Genomic DNA, 25549 nt, shown 5'->3' with positions numbered 1-25549 from the left:
AGCAGAGCCCATTTTCAGTGGAGGCCCGGGAAGAAAAGCTCCGCACATAATGCACTACATAACAGTAAATACAAAATACAATAATTACAATAAGTTCAAAGCAAATACCTAACTTTTCAGACATTTACACAACAGTAACACAAACATAGTTGTAAATTAATAACTGAGATAAAAACAGCAGGCATAGACTGGTAAGAGAAGGTACTTAAATTACGACAGGAGTCAACATGGTGATATTATTGTACTGGTTATGGTGCAAGGAGAATAAGGAACAAGGATGATGAGACAGGTAGGGTGGGGGATTTACATATGTGTTATATTTTACTTAGAGTGGATGGAATGTAAAAGAAAGATGGTGGAGGATAGGAGGGCATAGGAGGGGAGAAGGTTACCCAGGGGTATTGCATGCGCAACGCCATGTGTCTGTTCAATATTGTTTGAGGTGTTTTTTAAATGGGTCATATTACCTATTGTTCTATGTAGCAGGAATATATAAGGAGTCACCTGCTTTGAAGATTTACTAACTTGTAATATTAGCTTATTGGTTGAATGAAGAATGCGGTTATTGGAATATGGTTGGATTAGGTTACTTAGGTCAGGGATTTTGTCTGACTGATTGATTAGTTTATGGGCCATAGTTAGTTTATCATTTATCAGTCAGAAATTATTTCTGTGTAGCATACCTATTTTATTGTGCGTTTTCTTGATAGTTTGTGACATGTGCAGATCGAATCTTATTCTGTTGCCAATTAGGACACCAAGTAATTTGGTTTGAGTGACGGGCAACATTTTTGTATTATTGAGTGTAGTGATAAGGAAGTTGGTGGTGGGGTCTAGAGTCTCAGCAGGTTTAAAATCATAAGACTGGTTTTATTAAGATTGAGTATGAGCTTTGAGTTGGCCAACCATTTTTCAATTTCATTAAATGATTTTTGCTTCGTGTCTTTAAATTGTTGGATGGATGAAGCTGTGCATATTAGTGTAGAGTCATCTGCATACTGAATTAATGAAGCGAGTAGATTGGCAGTGCTGAGTTCATTGGTAAAAATGCTGAAAAGAAGGGGACCAAGGATGGAGCCCTGTGGAATACCGAAGGTAAGTGGGAGTAGGGGGATAGGTCTTGTGACCATTTTACTGCCTGTTGACAACCTGATAGTAACTTTGGAACCAGGAGAGAGCATATGGGCTTAGTGTCAGTTGAGCAAGGACAGTCAGTAGTTTGTTGTGAGAGACCGTGTCAAAGGCCTTGGACATGTCCAGAAAGACTGATGATACTATTTTCCCTTCATTACGGTATTGGTTTATAGTATTAATGAAACTGAGGAGGGCTGTGGTGGTACTATAGTAGGGTCTAAGTCTATGTTGTGACTTGGCAAGTAGGTTGTGAGTTGTAAGATAAAGAAATTGGGTGTGGACATACTTTTCTAAAATTTTGAATAGAGGGAAAATTGTAGCTATTGGTCTGTAGTTTGAAAGCTCAGTGGGCAGTTCACCTTTGTGAAGGGGGATTATGTGAGAGATTTCCCAGATTGATATTGATAATTATTCCCCATCAACTTTAGTATGTTTTTATTTACCTATGATGGTGGGTTATGAATGAATATATACAGGTAGATGTTCTTCCTGTTTCACTGTTGCAGTCATTACGTTTGGGTAATCCTGCTGGCAGGTTGCCCTCAGCCGGCCTGAATTAAAAAGTCTTGGGTCCTGTGTTGGCTGCTGCCGCCCCTTCCCTGACATCAGGTCGTCAGGGGTATAAAAGAAGAAGCCAATGCCATTTTCTTCAGTCTTTCTTGCTGCGCGGTGCCCGAAGCAGAAGCAGTTCGCAAGTGCCGGTCGGCTGACTCCTGAAATTTTCATGTTTCGGTTTCAGAACCGAAGTCTTCAATAAAGCTAAATACCCTGTTGGGGAAACTTTTTTCTTGCTCCAGACCAATGTCAGAAAAAGTTTAATAATTGTATTACTTGTGGAAAGCAAATACCTCATAAGGATTTTCATTCTTACTGTATTTCTTGCCTAGGCCCTGATCACAACGTTTCTGGTTGTCTGTTTTGTGCTAGATTTGCACTGTTAAGCATCAGTATAATTTTGCTTTAAAATATTTTGGTAGCCGGTTTAATTATCATAAAATGTCGTCGGATAGCCATCCAACTACCGGAGTTTACAAAAAATGCAAAGAAAAGGATAGAGAAAAACAACCAAGGCCCAAAACCGACGACAAAGCTTCTCCTAAGCCAGTCACCAGTTCTCAGTGAGGCGCTTTCGCAGCCCCTGACACCCGCTACTTTAGAGTCGCAGGCTGCTACCGACTCCCATGTGGAGTCGGCCATGCCGCTAGATACTCAAAGTATTGGAGCCTCGGACACTAATCCCTCAGATGGGTCCGGAGCCGCTGAGCAGGTACTGGCTTCTGAGGGTGTATTCAGACCTCAACATTTTACATTAAAACAACTTCAGCTTCAAAGACTAAAGCAGCTTCTAAAGCAACAAAACAAACTCATGAGCCATGTGTACAGGCCTCTGTGCCCAAAAAACAGATGATCAAAATGGCCGAAGACTTGATTACCTTGATCGGGGTTCCCATCCCCCTTCTGATAAGAGGCCTAGACAAGACACTGACTATGAATCTTCAGATCAGGTTTCTATTTCTTCTGATTCCTCTTCTGATCAGGGATATTCTTTACCCTCTATGAGGATTCTGATGCTGAAGAATCTATACCTTCAGCATCCCTTCCTGAGGATTATTCCTTTGGGGAAACCTTGCATACCATGTGGGAGCATTTTTACTGGGAAAGCCAAGATTTTTCAGAATCTAAAAAGAGGCTCAGGGATTTCCTTTTACTACCACAGCACAGGCCTCTAGCCATTCCCCCTGTTAGGCATCGCAGATGATGTGTTTTCAAAGTCTAGTTTGACCCCTGACTCCTTACCTCCAGCTCCTGTTAAGCCTGACAGATATTACAGGGTTCCTGACTCTCACAAATTTCTTTTTAAAAACCCTGCTGCTGACCCAAAAACTATTTCACAGGGCCCCAAGGGAGTTAAGGCCTCTACAGCAAAAAACCCAACCCTCTCTGACAGAGATTCAAGGGCACTGGATAGATGGGGAAAAAAGGTTTACACATCTGCAACTTTGGCTATAAGGGCCTTAAACTGTCAGTTTCATATGCTTAAGTATCAGCAACATCTCATGGGATTGCTTAAATAGAAAATGATGTTAAATTCTGAATGTGCTGAAAACAAGGAAATGCAGGATTTATTGCATGCAGCTGAACAAGATGGAAAGCATACTTTGCAGTGTGGTTTTGATTCTTTGGAGGCCTCCTGCAGGGCCGCAGTTACAGGTTCTGTAATTAGGAGGCATGCTTGGTTAAAGGAACAAAATCTGTCTGATTATGTTAAAAGTTAAGTTACTAGATGCACCTTTACAGCATGACACTTTGTTTGGTGTTGAGGCAGAAGAGGTGTTAAAGAAAATTGGAGACAAAGGTAAATCTATGCAAACTGTTAAAGATTTTTTACAAGTACAGCCACCTAGGTTTAGTAGACACTGGCCTACAAAAAAATAGTCCTTTCCTGTGTCAGACAGACCTCAAAGGGGCAGATCCAGACACCCTAGGGGCATATCCCAGGCGCAAGGTTCTTATAGGTCAAAACAATGGGGTGCTTCTACCTCCAAAGCAGGAGAAGATAAAGCACAAACATACAGAAAGCAGTCCCAGTGACTTTCCCTTGCCTGCACCAAGCACTTATCTTCTGGCAGCACCTTAGGGGGAAAATTAGCACTTTTTGCTCTGAATTGACACATTATAACCCAGGACAAGTGGGTTCTAAACATAGTGTCACAAGGCTACAAATTTCATTTCCATACTCTGACAAAGGCAAATGGCTGGCCAGATCTGCCAAAACATCAATGGGCAGAGGCACAAAAACAAGTTTCATCCCTCATGGACATAGGGGCCATTCAGCAAGTACCAGAGCAAGAGCGGGGACAAGGACTGTACTCAAGACTGGTACCCAGAAAGGACAAGGCCTGGAGGCCAATACTGGACCTATCTATTCTGAACACATTCCTGGATATTCCAAAATTTAAAATGTTGACTTTGCAGCAGCTTCTGCCCATGTTGGGCAAGATGGCTTGGCTTGTGACTTTAGACCTAAAACAGGCATACCTGCATGTTCCAATCAGACAGTCGTGCAGAAGATACCTCAGGTTCAAGGCTGGTTCAATGCATTATCAATTCTCTGCACTGCCCTTTGGCTTATCTACTGCACCCAGGGTCTTTACAAAGTGCCTGGCACCAGTAATTGCATTCTGCAGACCAAAAAGAGAAATACAAATATATCTTTACTTGGACAACTGTCTAATTCAAGCAGAGAACAAACGCAACTGACTACCTATTTCACAATGTTGGCAACAAAGGCCCAATTATCTGCAAGAAAAATTCTGCAGGTTTTGGGCTTCATGGCATCCTGCATCCTAATAATTCCATATGCAAGACTGCATATGAGGAAACTTCAATGGTACCTAAAAAGTGTTTGGACTCAACATTGCCACACCCTGGAAACCATGATTACTCTCATTCCCTGCCTGCAACAGGAGTTTCGATGGTGGGCAAAGGCTTGTCACCAGAACAAGGGACAGCCATTCACATTACCCCCAGCCAGGCAGACACTAACAACGGATGCATCAGATTATGCCTGGGGGGCCCACATGGCAGGAAGATGCATTCAGGGCACATGGACCTCAAACCAAATGCATCTACATATCAGTCAAAAAGAGATGCTAGCTGTTCAGAATGCCCTGACAGCCTTCAAGGACCTACTTCATCCGGGACAGCTACTGATAAAGACGAACAACACCACAGTCATGTGGTATATAAACAAGCAGGGGGGGCACACATTCTTACCCCCTTTGCAGACTAGCCATGACATTGTGCGAGACAGCTTTGACGTACCAAGTACATCTGCAGGCACAATTCCTGTCAGAAAAGGAAAATAGTCTAGCAGACAAACTAAGCAGAAACCTCATGGATCCCCACGAGTGGCAGCTGGATCCACAAGTCTTCAGCATAACAGCAAGGAAATGGGGATGCCCGGACATAGATCTATTTGCCTCCCCTCACAACTACCAACTAAAAAGATTTTGCACAAGGACTTATCACAGACAAGCATGGAAAGTGGATGCCCTATCTTTCAGCTGGAAAAACCTATCAGTGTATGCCTTTCCTCCACTGCCTCTCCTCCCCAAGGTACTCCTAAAGGTCAGGCAGGAGAAGCCAAAGATGATACTGATTGCCCCAGACTGGCCTCGCCAGTACTGGTATCCAATCCTAAGGAACTTGTCTGTATGCCCAGCTTGGACCTTACCTCAGTTACCTCATCTACTGTCCCAGCAAAACAATCAGATCCTGCACAGCCAACTCAGGACATTAAACCTGGCAGCATGGCAGATAATGTAGTCATACAACAAACACCTCTCAGTAAAGCTGTGATGGATGTCATTCTGGAAGCCAGAAAGCCTAGTACTAGAAAGTCTTATGCTGGAAAATGGAAGAGATTCTGTGCTTGGAACCAGGCACAAGGAACTGATACAACTGTACCAAATATTCCTCAGATTTTGCAATACTTAACTGAGACGCTGGACAAAGGCCTATCCTTTTCATCATTTAAAATTCATGCCTCTACCATTTCGGTTTATTACAATACAGAGCCACTGATTTTTTTCTCATCCTTTATTAAAGCAGTACCTCAGAGGAACCAAAACTTTAAGGCCTCCAAGGAGATCACCAATACCTGCATGGGATCTCAGCTATGTCTTGGAAAAGCTCACCCTGTCTCCTTTTGAGCCAGCTGCTATGCTTGATATAAAGGTTTTATCTTGGAAAACGGCTCTGCTTCTAGCAATTACTTCTGCAAGACGAGTTTCAGAGCTACAGGCGCTCATGGCTGTGGAAACTTCTATCATTTTTTGTCCAGACAGGGTCTCTCTGAGAACAAACCCAACATTTATGCCTAAAGTGGTGTCCAGTGTGGCTCTTAACCAAACTATTCATCTGCCAACTTTTTATCCAAATCCACAGAACAAGGGGGAGAGAATTCTGCACTCTTTGGACGTACACAGACAGCTTAGATTCTACTTGGACAGAACCAAAGCTTTCAGGAAGACCGAGCAATTACTAGTGGCATAGGCTGCAGGATCACAAGGAAAGCCCATCTCAAAGCAGACTATTTCTAAGTGGATAGGCCACTGCACTCGTTTTTGCTATTTACACCATGGCAAGCCAGTGCCTAAGGGCATTAGGCCACATTCCACTAGAGCTGCAGGCACTTCAGCAGCCTTTCTCAGGGGAGTACCAACCAGAGACATTTTAGAGGCAGCTACTTGGAGTTCAGTGCACACCTTTACAAAGCATTATCATCTGCCACTCTACTCTAAATCCAGGGCAGGCTTTGCCACTGCAGTTCTGCAGGGCCTCATAGCCGCTCCTAATGCTGTTTAGCTCCAGCCTCCCAACCATAGCTTTGGGACTCTACCCAAATGTAATGACTGCAACAGTGAAACACGAAGAACATAGTACAGTTGTGTACACTTACCATAAATGTAGATGTTCGAGTGTATTCACTGTTGCAGTCCAGGTTACCCACGCGCCATCCCCCTTTTTTCTTTGAATCTTATCTTTCCTTCTCTGATTTATACAACCTGTGTGGTGTATTTGCTTATAGATGAAGGTAAAATTTATATTGGTGCATTTATTGATATATATATATATATATATATATATATATATATCTATTAAGTTGTCATTCTCGCCTTCATTCTTGCTGGATGGGTTCGGAGCCGATCCTCGGCTTCGACTCAGCCTATACTATAGCTCGAGAGCTATTTTTACTGGCTCGAGGCAGCCCTATATCCCACAATACCATGCGCTAACTCCCCAGATCTCGTTTGCCGCTTCGCTGCGAGGTTGCCTTTTTTACCGGCTCAGGTCAGTAAAGGATTTTTTCAACAAGTTTCTAATTTTTTGAGGTAGTTATTAGGTTATTTTCCCTACTTTTGTTCCCTATCGATATTATACTTAATAGTGTTTGTTTTCATAAGCCCTACCCAACCCAGTAGTTAACTTTTATAATCAGGCCTACAGGCTTTAGTTTTTCTGTTTACTCACCTCTGTGTGTGTGTGTGTGTGTGTGTGTGTGTGTGTGTGTGTGTGTGTGTGTGTGTGTGTGTGTGTGTTGTTGTTTTAGTCAGCCCCCTCATCTCCCCCTTGTGTGTAAGTGAGTGAGTGTGTGTGCTGATTGAGTGACTGTCTTAGGGCAATGTTCAAAGACGTTAAGGTCTCGGGATTCAAGAAGTGTGACTTGTGCTGTCAGAAAATGTCTCTGACAGACGGTCACACTTCTTGTGTCTATTGCTTGGGGCCTTTACACCTGCAGGACTCGTGTTCCATTTGTCACGGATTTAGTTCAAGAGTCCTGCAGGAAAGGCGTAACAAGCTTATTCTAAGGGGCTTGTTAAAGCCTGATGACTCCCTATCCAAGTCTGGCTCGGGGAAGTCATCAAAAACCGACAAACCCTCGGCTCCAGCTTCTGAGCCGAGGGCTGGTGTTGTCGAGACTGCTCCGACCTCTGTTCCGGCTGGCTCCGAGGAGAGCAAAGTGGGTTCCACTTCGAAACCATCATCAGAGCCGACCCCAGCGGGCAAGCGCTCTAGGTCCCCTTCTTTAGAGTCCGTCAGATCGGCTCCGAGGTCCCCCCTTCTATCGGAGTGGAGTCATAGGACTCGTTCATCGAGGTCTTCCAGGCTCTCCGATCACGACATCGAGAGGGTGGTTAGTAGACTCAAAATCTCACGCGCTGGCCCAAATGCTTCAGAGCCCATCTCACCAGACTGTGGCTCCTTCGATACAGTTATCCATTCCTCCTCTGACTCATCTCTCGAGTTCGGAGCCGGAGTTCGTCGGAACCGTGACCTTGCCCACGTTGGAGCCGATACCCCCTCCTTCGGCTCCGGTGTCGTTGGCTCCGACCTCTTTATTGGTTCCTTCCATGGAGAGGTCCGGGCGCTGGGACTCCATTGTCGGCTCCGAGGGGACGAGTGGCATCAGACCCTTGTCTGACCCCGCTCTCCCTCTCGGAGCTTCGGCTCTGGTTAGTTCGGCCCTGACATCATTCTTGGAGCCTTCTCTGTCGGTTCTGGGGGCGGTTCTGGTCTCTTCGGAGCCGGGGCTACCTTTGGTGTCTGAAACGGGAGCCTTTGAGGTGATGAGGAGTGTGGTTGGACCCAGTGTCCACTCCAAGGTTAAGTTCTGCGGCTCCTCCCTCTGTAGTGCCTGTTACGGTCTCTGGCCACCCTCCTATACCCGACAGCAGAGATTCAAAGTGTAAGGTACCCACTTTGGGTGTCTCCTCCTCTTCCGAGGGTTTTCCTGAGGTTTCAGGGGAACCCCTGAGGAAAAGAAAGTGCAAGAGGAAGCACATAGACTCCCCCGAGTCTGTCACGTCAAACACCGACTTGGATGAGTCGGAGGGTTCCCCCAGATCCCCCTCTGAGGATGTCTCCTTTTCATACATCCTGGAGATCGTAACACAGAGGGGAAATTGGTCCACTCTCAAACCTTCTGAGGACGAGTCGGTTTACGTTGACGCCTTTGGATCTCGCCCTTCCACCTCCCGGGTGTCTCCCCCTTTCGACCCACTAATGGAGGTAGTGGCTAGAAAGGCGTGGGCAGCTCCTGATTCAATGGAACCTACCCCTAGGAGGCCTTCTAAATTTATTTCTGCACCAGATGATAAATCCTTTCTCACCAAAGGTGTTTCAGTTGATGCTATGGTGGTAGCAGCAGCCACTAAGAAGGAATTAGCTGATCCTTCTGTACCTGTTCATCCTCCTAACAAAGAGTCCAGAATCATGGACAGGTACGGAAAGCGGACCTTTGCTTCAGCGACATTTTCTATGCGATCGCTGAACTATTTATGTAATTTCACCCGCCTTCAAAGAGACTTGCTCACAGAGCTGGGTGAAATGGTACAGGATCCTTCTGCTGCGGGGTTTAAGGACAAAATCAACTCTCAGCTGGCTACCCTGAACTCCATTGTTAACTCCTCCATGCAGCTAATCTCTTATGCAGCCGATGGAGCGAGTAGGGCCGCTGGCACAGGCGTTGCTTTGAGACGCCATGCTTGGATGCGACTCTGTAACTTTGCCGACCCCTTCAAGGTGTCCTTCACCAACACCCCCTTTGACGGTTCGGAATTGTTCGGGCCTCAGGTGAAGAATACCCTCACCAGATGCGAGCAAGATGGTAAGACTCTCTCTGCCATGGGAGTCCATTTTTCCACGCCTTCTAGACCTTATCCTAAAGGACAGAGGGGTGGAAAGATGTGGTTCCGCAAGGGAGTCGAGTCGCGCCTGCCACACGTGGTGAATTTCCCCCTAGAGGCAGAGGGGGGAATAATAACAGACATCGCCCCAGGGTCAGCGGGGGTCCACAAAACCAGTGTTCCAGGGAATCTTTCCCTGACCAACCCTTTCAGCATCCCTGAGAAGCTGCCCGACTGTCCGCCTTCGGAGGCCGTCTGGGGAAGATTATCTCTGTACCCGGAAGACTGGCAATCCATCACTCAAGACACATGGTTACAGAAGATCATATCCGAGGGTTACAAAATTCCTCTCACTTTCCCTCCGGTACAACCGCCAAAACTCCTACCAGACGTACCACCCGCACAAAGGGGTCAGGCTCAGCTAGAAATAAAAAAGCTGTTAAACAAAAGCGTCATCCAGGCAGTCCCAGCAGATCAGCTAGGATCCGGAATCTACTCCAGATTCTTTTTGGTACCAAAAAAGACAGGAGATTGGAGACCCATTTTGGACCTCAGCAGGTTAAACAACTATGTATTAAAGACAAAATTTCGGATGGTAACACTGCAGTCCATTCTACCCTTTTTGGGCAGAGACAACTGGATGTGCTCGTTAGACCTCCAGGACGCGTACTACCACATAAAAATACACAGGAGCTCCAGGAGGTTTCTCCGCTTCCGGCTGGGAATCAGTCATTTTCAATTCAGGGCCCTGCCCTTTGGTCTCACCACAGCCCCCCGGGTGTTCACCAAATGTTTGGCAGTGGTCACGGCTCACTTGAGACAAAAAGGATTCCAGGTGTTTCCATACTTAGACGACTGACTCATTTCCGCTACCACCAAACAGGATCTCGTAATGGCCAGGGATTATACTATCCATCTTTGCAACAGCCTGGGTATTTCTATAAATTTTGCAAAGTCCTCCTTGTCAATGTATAAACTTTATAGGCTCCGTATTAAACACCACAGAAATGTCTGCAACATTGCCACCTCAGAGAGTGACAGACATAAGGCGGAATGTTCAGCTCCTGTTTCAGCCCAGCAAAGTCCAAGTCAAGCTAGTATTGAAAGTGTTGGGCCTCATGGCAGCGGCGATTCTTCTACTTCCATTAGCCCGCTTCCACATGAGACTCCTTCAGTGGATGCTGTTTTCTCAGTGGTCCTTTCAGCAGCTGCCAATGACCCACAACATTTTGATAACACCATCTTGCAAGAAACATCTCTCCTGGTGGATGGTTTCCCCTCAGCTTTTTCAGGTCAGACCCTTTGTTCTCCCCCCTCCAGTTGCCACTGTCACAACGGATGCCTCCCTGACCGGGTGGGGGGGGCATTATCAGGGCAGGACAGTCCAGGGCACTTGGCAGCAGTCAGAATGCCACCTGCACATAAATGTCCTGGAGATGAGGGCGGTGCTTTTGACGTTGCAGGCCCTTCAGAGCTCTCTTCCCACGGGGACTATAGCAATTCAAACGGACAATATTTCTGTGGTGTGGTACATAAACAAGCAGGGCAGAACAAGGTCCTACCCCCTCTGTCGAGAAGCACTCAGACTTTGGCAATGGGCGATTTCATCTTAACGGTTTCTGATAGCAACGCACATCCCCGGGAAGTCCAACATCATAGCAGACAGATTGAGCAGAACTATCCTCATGCCTCACGAGTGGTCTCTAAATCAAGTGGTAGTAGACGGAATTTTTCGGAAGTGGGGCCAGCCTTGCTGCGACCTTTTCACAACTCCGCAAAACAGCAAGTGCCTCGACTTCTTCACACTTTTCCCTCTACCAGGCCAGCCCCTCAGAAACGCTCTTGTTCACGTTTGGCCCCGGGGTCTTCTTTATGCCTTTCCTCCCTTTCCATTGATCCCGCAACTAATTCAGAAAGCAACCGCATTGAGATCCAAAATGATCCTCATTGCCCCATTTTGGCCTCGACAAGTTTGGTTCCCGTTCCTGCACAAATAACTACTGGAACAGCCTTGGCATCTGGAACCCCTTCCGGATCTGTTGACCCACCTCAAGGGCAAGCTGCATCAGTCTCTAGATTCCATCAACCTCGCAGCTTGGTTGCTCCACTTCCAGCCATAGCCAGGCTTCCCTTTATTTCTCCCCCTGTTCGTGATATCATTCTGGCTTCCCATAAGTCCAGTACTAGGAAGACTTATGCGAGTAAATGGAAGCATTTTTCACACTGGGCACAAACTAGATCCTTTCCATGCACCCATTCATGAGGTTCTAGACTTTCTGGCGGAGCTTTTTCATTCAGGGTCATCATCGGCCACTATCAGGGTACAATTAGCGGCCATTGCTAATTTTCATGTTGGACTCTCAGAAGCAAATATTATGCCCCACAAACTCTGTAAAGCCTTTTTCAAGGGCATTTTGTTGCTCAGATCTCCAGTTAAAGATCCACCCCCACAATGGGATTTGAATTTAGTTCTAACTTCACTAATTCTACCCCCTTTTGAACTGGCAGCTTCTTGCTCCCTCAAACTTCTTTCTTGGAAAACGCTGTTTTTAGTAGCTATAACATCTGCCAGAAGGGTATCGGAACTTCAAGCCTTGTCTGTCCATCCTCCCTATTTGGTTTTTCATAAAGATAGGGTAACTCTCAGAACAAACCCACCCTTCCTACCAAAAGTGTTATCAGAAGCAAATCTAAACCACTCCATTGATTTGCCCGTCTTTTTCCCAGACTATACCAACAGGGCTGAACAAAAATTACATTCATTAGATGTTCATCGCCAATTACGGTATTACCTAGACAGGACAAAACAATTCAGAAAGTCAGACCTGCTCTTCCTCTCTTATGCTGCAGGCAAGAAAGGGCTTCCAGTATCGAAAGTTACTCTTTCCAGATGGCTGACATCTATTATTACCTTGATCTATGAGTTGAGACACAGGCAACTACCCTCTAGGCCTAAAGCTCATTCAACCAGGGCACTATCAACTTCAACGGCTTTTCAAGCAAGGTTACCACTAGATGCTATTTGTGCAGCAGCTACATGGGCATCCAAACATACCTTTATTGCCCATTACAAGCTTGATCTAGCCTCCAGAAATAGAGCTGATTTTGGTTCCACTGTTCTCAGGAGTCTGATGTTCATCGTGTTTCACTGTTGCAGTCATAACTGTAGGGTGCTCCTGCCGGCAGGCAGCCCGAGGTCGGCCAGAATCCCAAAGTCTGGGTCCGGCGTCGGCTCTAGAATCCAGTACCCTGACGTCAGTACGCTCTGGTACATAACCCTCAACCGACGCCATCTTCTCTAGTCTTTCTTGCCGTGCGGTGGAAAGCAGCTCGCAAGTCGTTGGTTGGCGATTTTCGAACAGCGTTTTTGGTTGTTGTCGGTCCAAAGTTCTTACTTCTCTTCTCAAAGCTAAGTACCCCGTTGGGGAATCTTTTTCTTGTTCCTCCAATGTCAGAAAAAGTTAATTGTATTTCGTGTGGGAAACAAATACCTCATAAAGATTTCCACTCTTACTGTCTACCTTGCTTAGGCCCTAACCACGACGTTTCTTGTTGTCGGTTCTGTGCCAGGTTTAATTCTCGTACTATCAAACGCAGGTATGACTGGGCTCTGAATTACTTTGGCAGACGCTTCAATTATAGAATGTCGTCGGATACTACCGGAATTCAAAAGAAGCGCAAAGACAAGGACAGGCCTCCGAGGTCCAAACAGGACTCGTTGCAGCTGGAGCCAGCGTCCGGTTCGGCTATCGTCAGTGAGGAGCTTTTGCAGCCCCTGTCGTCCGCCACTTCTGAACCGATGGCCGATACGGACTCCCATGGGGAGCCATCAAGGCCTTCTATTTTATCTGCTGCAGGACCTTCGGACGTCGCTCCCTCGGATGGGTCCGGAACCGCTGTGCAGGTACCGGCTTCTGAGGGGGTATTCAGGCCTACTCACATCACTATTTCAAAGGCAAAGACAAAGACTCTGTTAAGTCCAAAGCTCCTGCTCAAGCTACTTCTGAATCTACTCCCAGGACACAGAAGCAATTGTTAAGGATGGCTGAAGATTTGCTTACTATGATTAGGGGTTCTCACCCGCCCCCTGAGAAAAGGCCTCGACAGGATGTTCCTATGGATTCCTCTGACCAGGCTTCTATATCTTCTGTCTCTTCCTCTGATCAGGAATATTCTTTTCCTCCTTATGAGGATTCGGATGCTGAGGACTCCTTGCCCTCTGCCTCTCCGCCTGAAGATTTTTCTTTTGGGGAAACCTTACATGAGATGAGGGAACATTTTCATTGGGAAGGTCAGGATTATTCTGCCTTCAAGAAGAGGCTTAGAGAATTCCTTCTTCTTCCTCAACATAGGCCTTTGGCTATCCCTCCTGTTCTTGACATTGTGGATGATGCTTTTTCCGAGGCTAATTTGAATCCTGACTCCATGCCTCCTGCTCCCTCTAAGCCTGATAGGTTTTATAGGGTTCCTGAGTCTCATTTGTTCCTGTTTAAGAATCCTTCTGCAGATCCTGAAACTATATCTCAGGGCTCTAAGGCTGCTAAAGTTGCTTCTTCTAAGAATCCTATTCCTTCTGAGAAGGATTCTCGTGCCTTAGACAGGTGGGGTAAAAAGGTATATACTTCTGCTACCCTTTCTGTTAGGGCTTTAAATTGCCAGTTTCATATGTTTAAATATCAGCAATTTCTTTTGTCTGTTTTAAAGCAAAAGCTTGCCTCCCTTCCTGCATGTGCAGAAGATAAGGAACTACAGGATGTATTGCATGCAACTGAACAACTGAACAAACATAGCTTGCATTGTGGTTTTGATGCTTTGGATGCTTCTTGCAGGGCCGCAGCCTCTGGTACTGTTATCAGGAGACATGCTTGGCTTCGTGAGCAAAGTTTATCTGAACAGGTTAAGGCTAAATTATTAGATGCCCCTCTTCAGCATGATGTTCTTTTTGGATCTAAGGCTGAGGAGGTTATTAAAAAGATGGAAGAAAAGGCAAAATCTATGCAAACTGTGAAAGATTTCTTGCAAGTTCAGCCTCCTAGATTTTCCAGGAATTGGCCCTCCAAAAATTGGTCCTTTCCCACGTCTGACAGGCCTCAAAGGGGAAGATATAGACGCTCCAGAGGTCGTGGCCAAGCTCAGGCCTCCTACAGATCGAGACAATGGACTGCTTCTTCACCTAGAAGGGGAGAAGACAGATCCCAATCTCAAAGGAAGCAAACTCAATGACTCTCGGTTGGGCTACAGGACCTCTTTACCTGGATGCCCCTCTCGGAGGAAAGCTTTCTCTTTTTTACAGAAATTGGACTCATATTACCCAGGACAAATGGGTATTGGACGTGATTTTAAAAGGCTACAAATTCCACTTTCATACCTTGCTAAAGGCTTTCGGTTGGCCAGATCTGCCAAAACATCAATGGTCAGAGGCCTTAAATCAAGTGGATGCTCTTCTGGCCATAAGAGCCATAGAGCCTGTTCCACTCTCAGAGATGGGAAAAGGTTTATATTCAAGACTGTTTCTGGTTCCAAGAAAGCAAAGCTCATGGAGACCTATTCTGGACCTTTCTGTTTTAAACACCTTTTTGGAGATTCCAAAATTCAAGATGCTTACTCTGCAGCAGCTGATTCCAATGCTCTCTCTCAGGACGCCTGGATGGTGACATTGGATCTAAAGGAAGCTTATTTACACATTCCCATCAGGCAGGAACGCAGGAAATTCCTCAGGTTCAAGGCAGGTTCGAGACACTTTCAATTCTCTGTGCTGCCCTTTGGTTTATCTACTGTGCCCAGAGTCTTTACCAAGTGCCTGGCACCAGTAGTGGCTTATTGCAGACTCCAGGGGATTCAGATTTACCCCTATTTGGACGACTGCCTTATTCAGGCAGACAGCAAGGATCTTTTACTTCAACATCTGGATTTTGTTCAATGTCTTCTCCTCCTACTGGGGTTTTCAGTGAACACAAAAAAGTCACATTTGATCCCTTCTCAACAAATGGTATTTCTGGGAGCCCTCTTAAATACAACCTTACAAAGGGCCTTCCTCACTACAGAAAAACAAATACAGCTGGCTTCAATTTTCAAAACTTTGGCAACTCTACCTCAGCTCACTGCAAGGAAATTCCTGCAGGCACTGGGCTACATGGCTTCCTGCATTCTGTTGATTCCAAATGCAAGGCTTCATATGAGAAAGCTTCAATGGTATCTGAAAAGTGTATGGTCGCAGCATTACCACGATCTGGACACTCTGATTCCTCTGATCCCCTGCCTCCAGAAGGAGTTCCTTTGGTGGTCCAGGGTGTGTGCGTTAAACGAAGGAAAGCCTTTCCGTCTTCCACAACCTTCTCAAATCATAACCACGGACGCCTCGGATTATGCTTGGGGAGCACATTTTCTAGGCAATTGCCAGCAGGGAACCTGGACAAAGGATCATCTTCACTGGCACATCACTCTGAAGGAAATGTTGGCAGTTCAAAATGCTCTTCTAGCCTTCAAGAACCTTTTGCATCCAGGACCTCTTTTGATTTGCACAGACAACACCACAGTCATGTGGTACATAAACAAGCAGGGGGGTTCTCATTCGTACCCCCTTTGCAGACTAGCTATGGCTTTATGGGACACAGCTCTAAATCTGAATCTACATCTCCAGGCCCAATTCATACCAGGAGAACAGAATCTCTTAGCGGACAGCCTGAGCAGGAACATTTTAGATCCTCACGAATGGATGCTAGACACCAACTTATTCAACAGGATTACTGCAGTTTGGGGATGCCCCCAGATAGATCTGTTTGCATCCCATCTCAATCATCAGCTGCCTCTCTTTTGCACCAGGTCATTCCACAAAACAGCTTGGAAAGTGGATGCCCTGTCCTTCAGCTGGAGAAACCTTTCGGGATATGCCTTCCCTCCTCTTCCTCTTCTTCCTCGGATTTTACTAAAGATAAAGCAGCACAAGCCCAAGTTCCTCATCTTGATTGCTCCAAATTGGCCTCGACAGTTTTGGTATCCAACTTTAAAGCACCTGTTCTTGGAGCCTCCTTGGATTCTCCCTCTGAACCCTTCTCTTCTGTCCCAGCATCAGGGTCGGTTGCTACATTCCAACCTCAAGACCCTTTGTCTGGCAGCTTGGCTCTTCAAAGGAATTTGATCTCTTCTAACCTTCCCAAACAAGTTTTGAATGTTCTTTTGGAAGCTAGACGACCTAGCACTAGGAAATCCTATGCCTCTAAATGGAAGAGATTTTGCATTTGGATGCAGGACCGAGGCTTGGACCCTCTGGTACCTGATCTCTCTTCTATTTTGCTTTACCTTTCGAATCTTTTGTCTAATGGACTTTCCTTTTCTTCCATTAAGATTCATGCTTCTGCTATTTCTGCTCATTTCAATACTGACCCCCCTGTTTTTTCTCATCCTTTGGTGAGACAATTCTTGAGAGGGGCTAAGAATTTAAGGCCTCCCAGAACCCCTCCTGTTCCTGCTTGGGATCTTAATTATGTTTTAGAAAAACTTACTTTGCCTCCTTTTGAGCCTGCTGCATCTTCAGATATTAAGTTTTTATCTTGGAAGACAGTTCTTTTGTTAGCTTTGACTTCTGCCAGAAGGGTCTCAGAGTTGCAAGCTCTCATGGCTGTGGAACCATACCTTATTTTCCACCAGGACAGAGTATCTTTGAGGACCAATCCTACTTTCATGCCCAAGGTGATTTCGAAAGTGGCTTTGAATCAAACAATTCACCTTCCTACCTTCTTTCCTAATCCTCAGAATAAAGGGGAAAGGATTTTGCATTCCTTGGACGTGCACAGACAGTTACGATTTTATTTGGACAAGACTAAAGAGTTCAGAAAATCTAACCAATTGTTTGTTTCTTTTGCCTCCAGTTCTCTTGGAAAGGCTATTTCCAAACAAACTATTTCCAAATGGATTTCTTATAGAATAAGATTTTGTTACACTCATCATGGGAAACAATTTCCAGGTACTGTGAGCAGTCATTCTACTAGAGCAGCTGCTACTTCTACAGCTTTTCTCTGGGGAGTTCCTACCAAGGATATCTTGGAAGCTGCCACTTGGAGTTCTGTGCATACATTTTCCAAGCACTACAATCTCCCTTTGTATTCTAAAACCAGGGCAGGCTTTGCCTCTGCTGTTTTGCAGGGTCTTCTTGCTGCCCCTTCGTCTGTCTAAACCTCCCCCCTTTTTTCACTGCTTTGGGATTCTACCCTACAGTTATGACTGCAACAGTGAAACACGATGAACATAGTACAGTTGTGTACACCTACCATAAATGTAGATGTTCGAGTGTCTTCACTGTTGCAGTCGGTGTTTCCCTCCCTCCTATCCCCTCTTTTTCTCTTTTTTGTGGTGTATTTGTGTTTCCTAGTGGGATTCATTTATGATTTATTGGGGACTTCTGACATCTAGGGCAAGAAAGGCTGGAGAAGATGGCGTCAGCTGAGGGTTATGTACCAGAGCGTACTGACGTCAGGGTACTGGATTGTACAGCCGACGCCGGACCCAGACTTTGGGATTCTGGCCGACCTCGGGCTGCCTGCTGGCAGGAGCACCCTACAGTTATGACTGCAACAGTGAAGACACTCGAACATCTACATTTATGGTAGGTGTACACAACTGTACTTTCCATTGAGCCACCCAGGACTAAGATGCTAGGGACGCTGTCCCATCCAGCAAGAATGAAGGCGAGAATGACAACTTAACATTAAGAAGTTATGTCTTACCATAACGTTGCATGGTAGTTGTCTTCTTCTCGCCTTCTTTCTTGCGTCCCTCCCTCCTGCCCCCTAGCCTGGATAGACTCGAGGTTTTGAGTCCTTCCATTTCTGGAGATACAATATGTTGCGTCTTTCATGGTATCCTTAGTGTTACTAGCAGGTAACCTGTACTCGTTAAAAAAAGGATTATAATATTATTATTATAATATTACGTTTTATACTATGTCTGAGCTTCCAAACGAGATCTGGGGAGTTAGCGCATGGTATTGTGGGATATAGGGCTGCCTCGAGCCGGTAAAAATAGCTCTCGAGCTAGAGTATAGGCAGTGGGCCGAGGATCGGCTCGACCCCATCCAGCAAGAAAGAAGGCGAGAAGAAGACAACTAACATGGAACGTTATGGTGAGACATAACTTCTTAATATACATATATATATATATATATATATATATATATATATATATATATATATATATATATATATATATGTGTCAGGGAAGGGGTGACAGCAGCCGACACAGAACTCAAGACTTTGGAATTCAGGCGGGATGAGGGCAACCTGCCAGCAGGATTACCCAAATGTAATGACTGCAACAGTGAATACACTCGAACATCTCCATTTATGGTAAGTGTACACAACTGTACTTTTTCAAGTTTCCATGACAACACACCTTTTAATCTTCACTCTTAAAATCCCCAGTTACCACAGAAGCTTCTTCATGGAATATTCGTTTATGCTTTCATTTTTTAATACATGCTTTGTTGTATTCAGTCTCATGGGTTAGTTGTAGCCTGTTTTGTTAGGTAGTGGGTGTTATCCATGAGACTAGTCCTAAACAGGATGCCAGTACAGTACAGAACAATATTTTAACAGATATTTTGTATTGCCATGAGTCATTGTTACCCAGAATGCAGTCTGATAATCTGATTGAGCCATATACTTTAGGTGACCAGAAGACTAGCTTTGACGACCATGAAAATATATTACTAGTTGAGCTATATCAGTCCGTAATGATATTTGAAGCTTAGCCAGTAGGCAACTATTTGTGCATGGTCAGTGTGCTAGTTATTGAGAGAAATTTGTTCATGCTCTGTATTCCCGATTGTTTGTTTCCTTCTTGTTATTTTTCCTTCAAGCTTCAAAGCTACTTTTTTTTTCTTTCTTTGTGGAAAATTCAGTAAAGCCTACACTAAGTATACACAATATGTAGTCAATAAAATTCTTAGCACATTTTTGTGCTTTCTAGTCACTTGGAAAGATTACACTAAGTGTGCATGTAGTCTGCACTTTGTGGTAACCTTTGTGAATCCCTGTCCATATTTAGAGCTGCAAGAATATCAGTAGGAAAACTAAAATTAGGCGGAAGAAGGTGTAAGTTATGTCTGTGTTGTCTGTTCACTCAGAACAGAGTACACTTAGTGTAGGCGTTATTGAATCCTGGGGCTTGTCTTTCTTATAGGGCTTGCATGGTCTGGATGATAGCTCCTCTTCCAACACCCAATTGGCTCCGCCATTGAGAGGAGAGCTGAGTGGCAAGTCCATCTGATCCCTGGACAGAGTAAGAGCCCTGTGGGCCATGTATTCCTTGGTGAGGGTAAAAACCTAATCAGCTTATCATCCTTGGAGGGGGAGAGGCAGTTGTGGAAGCTGGCTTGTGTGATCTTTATTTGGACTCTCTCAACTCACCTTCCAGTAGGTAGTAGTATGCTCCATAATCACTGCTTAACAAGTGGTGCATGTGATGGTTTATGCTAGTTTCCTGGATAAGCGGAACACCACTGGCAGCATGTCCATGCTAGGCTTATTGCTTTGGGTGATCACCCACTCTTTTGTAGGTGTCATCAGTGCAATGAGCCAAACTGCCCCCTGCCAGGATGGGCAAGCAGTAGCTGCTTACTTCCATCCCCTACCCCCTTTACCATTCCAGCAACATTTGACTAATCAAACATGGGGTCAATCATTTTTTTTTACTTTTGTGTCACTGAGCTAGACCAGTTTTCATTGAAGCATTTTGTTTTCATGTCTGTGGTGTATCATTGCTGTATGTGTGTGCGCAAGAGACTGCATTTGTTTTGTTTGTGGATTTTCTCCTTTACACAGTGTTGTGCAACCATGGAGCTAATGTATACAAAAGGGAGGTGTGTAAGTTGAGGCCCCTGTCCCCTATATGGAGCTGTCTAATGGGCTTCCTCTGCAAAAATTCTTCTGGTTAGTGCAATTCTTTTTTTTTTTTTTTTTTATTACAGGAAGTTGTGCTCTTCATTTGTGAGTGAGCTATTGCTTTTCATATTTGTCATGGCTTCAGCTGTCATAGGAGTAATGCAGTGCATGAGATGTTTACAAAATCATGAACTGCACAACAGGTGAAGTAGAAGAATGTGTTGGCTCCTTCATGCAGAGCGATGAAGTCCTGTTTGTGACTGTGATGACCAGGAATCTGGTAGCTACCCAGAATCTGGAAGAAGCAGTCTGGGAACATAAGAGTGAGAGAACACATTGCTCATCTTGGGAGGATGGTAGCATCGTGGTCCACTTGTGAATATCAAGTTTTGGAAACATAGGCAACCTGAAGGCCTGGACATGCATGTCTACCAAGGAGCCTTGTGACTAGTTATAGGTGGAAATTGGCACGTGTAGAAGTATACATGTGTCAAATATTGTGGGATGTCTGAATCATGTTGCCATGGAAATGGAGGATGGTCTGTCCAGCAAACCCTTGATTTCTGTGTGATATTTTCTGTGTTACCAGAAAGGGAAATAATGAGGTACCTGAGAAACTGAAGGGCTGAAGATCAGCAGACTTTGGTAAGAAAAAAAAGATTCTGAAGAAATGGAGAGGGTCTTTTTGTTAGGGAGAGAAGATCAGATTGTGTGTGCTTTTTTTTTTCTCTCTACCAGTCTGTTTATAATGGTAATGCAGTATCAAGACCTTACGGGAAATGTGTAAAGGCTGCAGAGATGAAGGCCTAAAAGCAGGGAAAATCATAGAAAGCACATACATTGAAAGGTAACCCTTCCAGTCATTAATGAATGACTGCATACAAATGTTTCCTAACTGGCTGTTGATACTGGATAATTTTTTGTATGTTCTGTAACCAGGGAAACAGACATGCTATACCAGTTAAGGATAATGTGTAGATACTGCAAAAGGTATGGTGCCAGGATGTTTTTTTTTTTTGCCTGCAGAATATAAAGACAAAGATTCTGTTTGGCTTACTGAAACATCCCTCTCTAGTTTTTTCCTTTTCAGACTGTGCATCCATTGTTTACATTAGTCCCAGCCTTCATTCTTAGAGATTTGCTAGACACACATGCATGCCCATATAATAAATGCTACATTCATTATGGACACCTCAGCACACTTCAGTAAATCTCAGAATCCTGAACACAAAATTATGAAACTTAAAAAATGCATAATATCCCAAAAATGTCATATTTGAGCATGAAAACACAGTTCCGAAGAACATAATCTGTCGAATAGTGCCCTTGTCCAGTATGCTCACGTAGTGATGTCAGCCTGGAGAGTAGTGCTGTGTATATGTTCACCTGAAAGCAGGTAGCATACTAACTGCTGGGACCGTGAAACATCTGAGAATACAAGTAACTGTAATTTCGGAATGCAGAGTGCTTCCTGCAGAAACTCAAGACAAAAGACACTTGTAATACTCAGATTCATGGTTTAGTCTTTTGATAGTGCTCTGTTTGGAATATTGTGATTTTTTTTCTTTTATTTCAGGCATTTGGCCTTAAGATTTTGTGATTCAGCTGTGTTCTGTTGGATTTTTGCAGTGAAGTGTAAAATATAATAAAGGCATAGCAGCACTGGATAGACATGTTTTGTAGCCTGACATTTATAAGAGTGCCTTTTGGTGCAGTTCTTTCTTCAGCATTTTTGGTTTGAGATCATCGATCTTTAATTTTTATGGAATAATATTAAATTGTGGTCTAGTGTGTCCAGCTGAAGTGTATCACAAAGCAGTCATTTTGTAAAATTAAAAAATGTTGCTATATGCATGCAAATATGTACTTTATTATTAAAAATTATTTTCCTTAACATCCTTTTCACTGTGTTTAGCATGATCATTATGTGCACTATTTTGACCAACTGTGTGTTCATGACTTTTAGCAATCCACCTGAATGGTCTAAACAAGTTGAGTAAGTATTGACTTTTTATCTTTTTTAAATAGTGTCTTATTTTTCTGCTTGTCTCACCATATGCACACCATGTGTTTTGAGTTTTATTCGCATAATCAGTGTAATGTCTTTAAGTTTGGATGCTTATACACAAGTCATTAAATGAGACGTACAAACCTTTGTGGACATTTGATGTTAAGTTGTCTATCTCGCCTTCTTTCTTGCTGGATGGGTTCGGAGCTGACCTCGGCTCCGACTCGGCCACTCTAAAAGCTCGAGAGTTGGTCCCACCGGCTCGAGGCTGCCCCTATATCCCACAATGCTAGGCGTGAATTACCTCAGATCTCGTTTGCCGTTACAGCGATCGAGGTGGTTTTCTACCGGCTCCAGGTTAGTTTAAATTAGATTGGTCTAATAACCTTTAAACTTACTCTAGCTTAGTTTATCCCCTTTTTTACCTTTAGTGTAGTGGATATTATCCCTTCTACCATCTTATCCAGCCCCCTTTTTTTTCAAGAACTAATAAGTTCTTTCCTTAGGCCTTCGGGCCCTTCCTATCCCTCAGTGTGTGTATGTGTTTTTGATAGGAGTTTTTATATCCTTAACTTAACTTACTTTTCAGAAGTTTTGTTTTAAAGTAATCTTACTTAGATTTTTCTGACAGTGTAATCTGTGTGTGTGTTGTTGTGTGTGGTTACACTTCGGTTCCTTGAAAATGTCCAAGGATTCAAAGGTCTCAGGCTTCAAGAAGTGTGACTCGTGCTGTCAGAAAATGTCTCTGACAGACGGTCACACTTCTTGTGTGTACTGCCTGGGACCTTTACACCTGCAGGACTCTTGTGCTGTATGCCATGGCTTCAGCCCTAGAGTCCTGCAGGAAAGAAAAAACAAACTCATATTAAGGGGTTTGCTTAAGCCTGAAGGTTCCCTATCTGCTACCTCGGGAAAACCTTCCAAGGCTTCTAAGACCTCGGCTCCAGCTTCTGAGTCGAGGCCTAAGGCTTCTAAGCCTGCTGCTACATCGGCTCTGGCTGGAGCCGATGAGTCTTTGACTACAGTGTCTGTGGTTCCCTCAGCTCCGGCGGAGCCGAGGCATTGAGATTCCTGGGTCGGCTCCGATCAGACCATCGGAGCCGACATCTAGAAAGAGGTCGAGGTCACCATCCCTTGGCTCCGTTCATTCGGCTCCAGCGTCTCCCTTGCTGTCTGAACGGAGCCACAGATCTCACTCCTCCAGGTCATCGAGGCTCTCGGATCATGACCTCCAGAGGGTAGTGAGTCGACTTTTAAAGTCCGAGGCACTGGCCCAAATGCTTCAGAGCCCGACTCATCAGTCGATGCCTCAACTTATTCCTATAAATATTCCTCCTCCGACTCCTTTGAGCTCGGGGCCGGGCGCCTCGGAACCAAGACTGTGGTAGCGTCGGAGCCGATACATTTGTCTTCGGCTCCGTCGTCGGCTCCGATTTCTTCTTTTGAAGAATCTCGGCGCCGGACTTCCCTCGTCGGCTCCGAGGGGGTGAGTGGCATCGGACCCTTGTCCGACCCCGCTCTCCCTCTCGGTGTTTCGGCGCTGGTGAGTTCGGCTCCGACATCGGCCTCGGAGCCATCTCTGTCGGTGCCGAGGGAGGTTCTCAGCTTCTCGGAGCGGGGACCTCTGGCTCTGCCAGACAGGGGTGCGTTCGAGGTCATGTGGAGTGTGTTGGAACCTTGTTCGACTCCACAGTCGGCTCCGTCCGCCCCTCCCTCTTCGGTGCCTCTGGTTATGTCGACTCACTCCCTCATCCCAGACTGCAGAGAGCCAGCTCCTCAAGAATCCCCTGTGGGGATCTCATCTTCTTCCGAGGCCTCCCCTGAATTGGCAGGGGAGCCCCCTAGGAAGAGAAAGTGTAAGAGGAAGCACATAGACTCACCTGAGTCTGTCACCTCTGACACAGATTTAGAGGATTCCGTTCCCCTTCTGAAGATGTCTCCTTTGCGGACATTCTAGAGATCCTGAAACAGAGGGGAAATTGGCCAGCCCTTAACCCTTCGGAGGATGAATCTGTGTATCTTGAGGCGTTTGGCTCTCGCCCTTCCACCTCCTGGGTGTCCCCCCCCTTTGATCCCCTCATGCAGGTGGTGGCAAAGAAAGCCTGGACGGCTCCTGACTCAGTGGACCCTACCCCCAGGAGACCTTCTAAATTTATAACAGCACCAACTGACAAACAATTTCTAACCAAAGGTGTTTCTGTGGATGCTATGGTGGTAGCTGCTGCCACCAAGAAGGAACTAGCTGATCCTTCAGTGCCTGTTCATCCCCACAACAAAGAATCTAGGTCTATGGACAGGTATGGGAAGCGGATGTTTTCGTCAGCGACCTTTGCAATGCGTTCGCTGAACTACCTATGCCATTTCACCCGTCTCCAGAGAGACTTGATCAAGGAAGCGAGTGAGATGTTGAAGGATCCTTCAGCTGCAGATTTTCAGGACAAAATGAACACCCAGCCGACTATCCTGAATTCGATAGCTAACTCCTCCATGCGCCTCCTCTCATATGCGGCTGATGGAGCGAGTAGAGCCGCAGGGACAGGTGTTGCCTTACGCCGGCATGCCTGGATGTGTCTATGCAATTTTGCGGACCCCTTTAAAACGTCTTTCACTAATTCCCCGTTTGATGGATCATCTCTCTTTGGTCCTCAAGTGAAAGAAACCTTGACTAGGTGCGAGACGGATGGCAAACCTCTCTCTGCCGTCTGAGTCCGTTTTTCTACTCCTTCTAGACCTTACCCCAAAGGCCAGAAAAGTGGGAAAATGTGGTTCCGCAAACAATCATAAGGGAATTTGCCTGACGCACAGAGTCGGTTCCCATCCAGAGGCAGAGGAGGGAACAATAATGGTAGACGTCGCCCCAGAGGCAGAGGGGGTCCGCAGAACCAGGGCAATCAAGAAACCTTTTCCGATAAGCCCTTTCAGCATCCCTGAGGTGTTGCCCGACTGTCCACCTTCGGAGGCAGTCGGGGGAAGATTGTCACTGTACCCAGAAGCCTGGCTATCCCTGACTCAAGACAAGTGGGTATAGTCCATCATTTCCGAAGGCTGTTCCATTCACTTCGTTCGCATTCCAAACCAATCAAAAAAATCCCTTACAGATGTTCCACCCGCTCAAAGGGATCTTGCAGCTTTGGAAATTTCAAAGCTGCTTGCAAAAAGAGCAATTCAGCCAGTTCCAGCAGACCAGCAAGGATCCGGAATCTACTCCAGGTTCTTTTTAGTTCCAAAGAAAACAGGGGACTGGAGACCAATTTTGGATCTCAGTATCTTGAACAAGTCAGTCAAGAAAACAAGATTTCGGATGGTCACGCTGCAGTCCATCCTTCCCCTATTGGGAA

The 25549-nt window shown here is 45.3% G+C and overlaps 1 protein-coding gene across 1 annotated transcript in view; it reads left to right on the top strand.

Annotated features, from left to right (window-relative positions):
- LOC122810590 (sodium channel protein type 8 subunit alpha-like) overlaps positions 1 to 25549 on the top strand; it is an 840143-nt gene that overhangs the window by 604368 nt on the left and 210226 nt on the right. The window contains exon 4 of the mRNA XM_044082167.1: positions 22110 to 22199. Within this exon, the coding sequence (XP_043938102.1) occupies positions 22110 to 22199 (90 nt within the window). The remainder of the gene's footprint in view (positions 1 to 22109; positions 22200 to 25549) is intronic.

This window comes from Protopterus annectens, chromosome 9.part0 (assembly GCF_019279795.1).
Source record: "Protopterus annectens isolate FY-2018-M chromosome 9.part0, PAN1.0, whole genome shotgun sequence".
NCBI classification, from domain to species: domain Eukaryota; kingdom Metazoa; phylum Chordata; order Ceratodontiformes; family Protopteridae; genus Protopterus; species Protopterus annectens.
The sequence above is the reverse complement of the archived record's forward strand: the minus strand, read 5'-3'. Positions and strand labels throughout refer to the sequence as shown.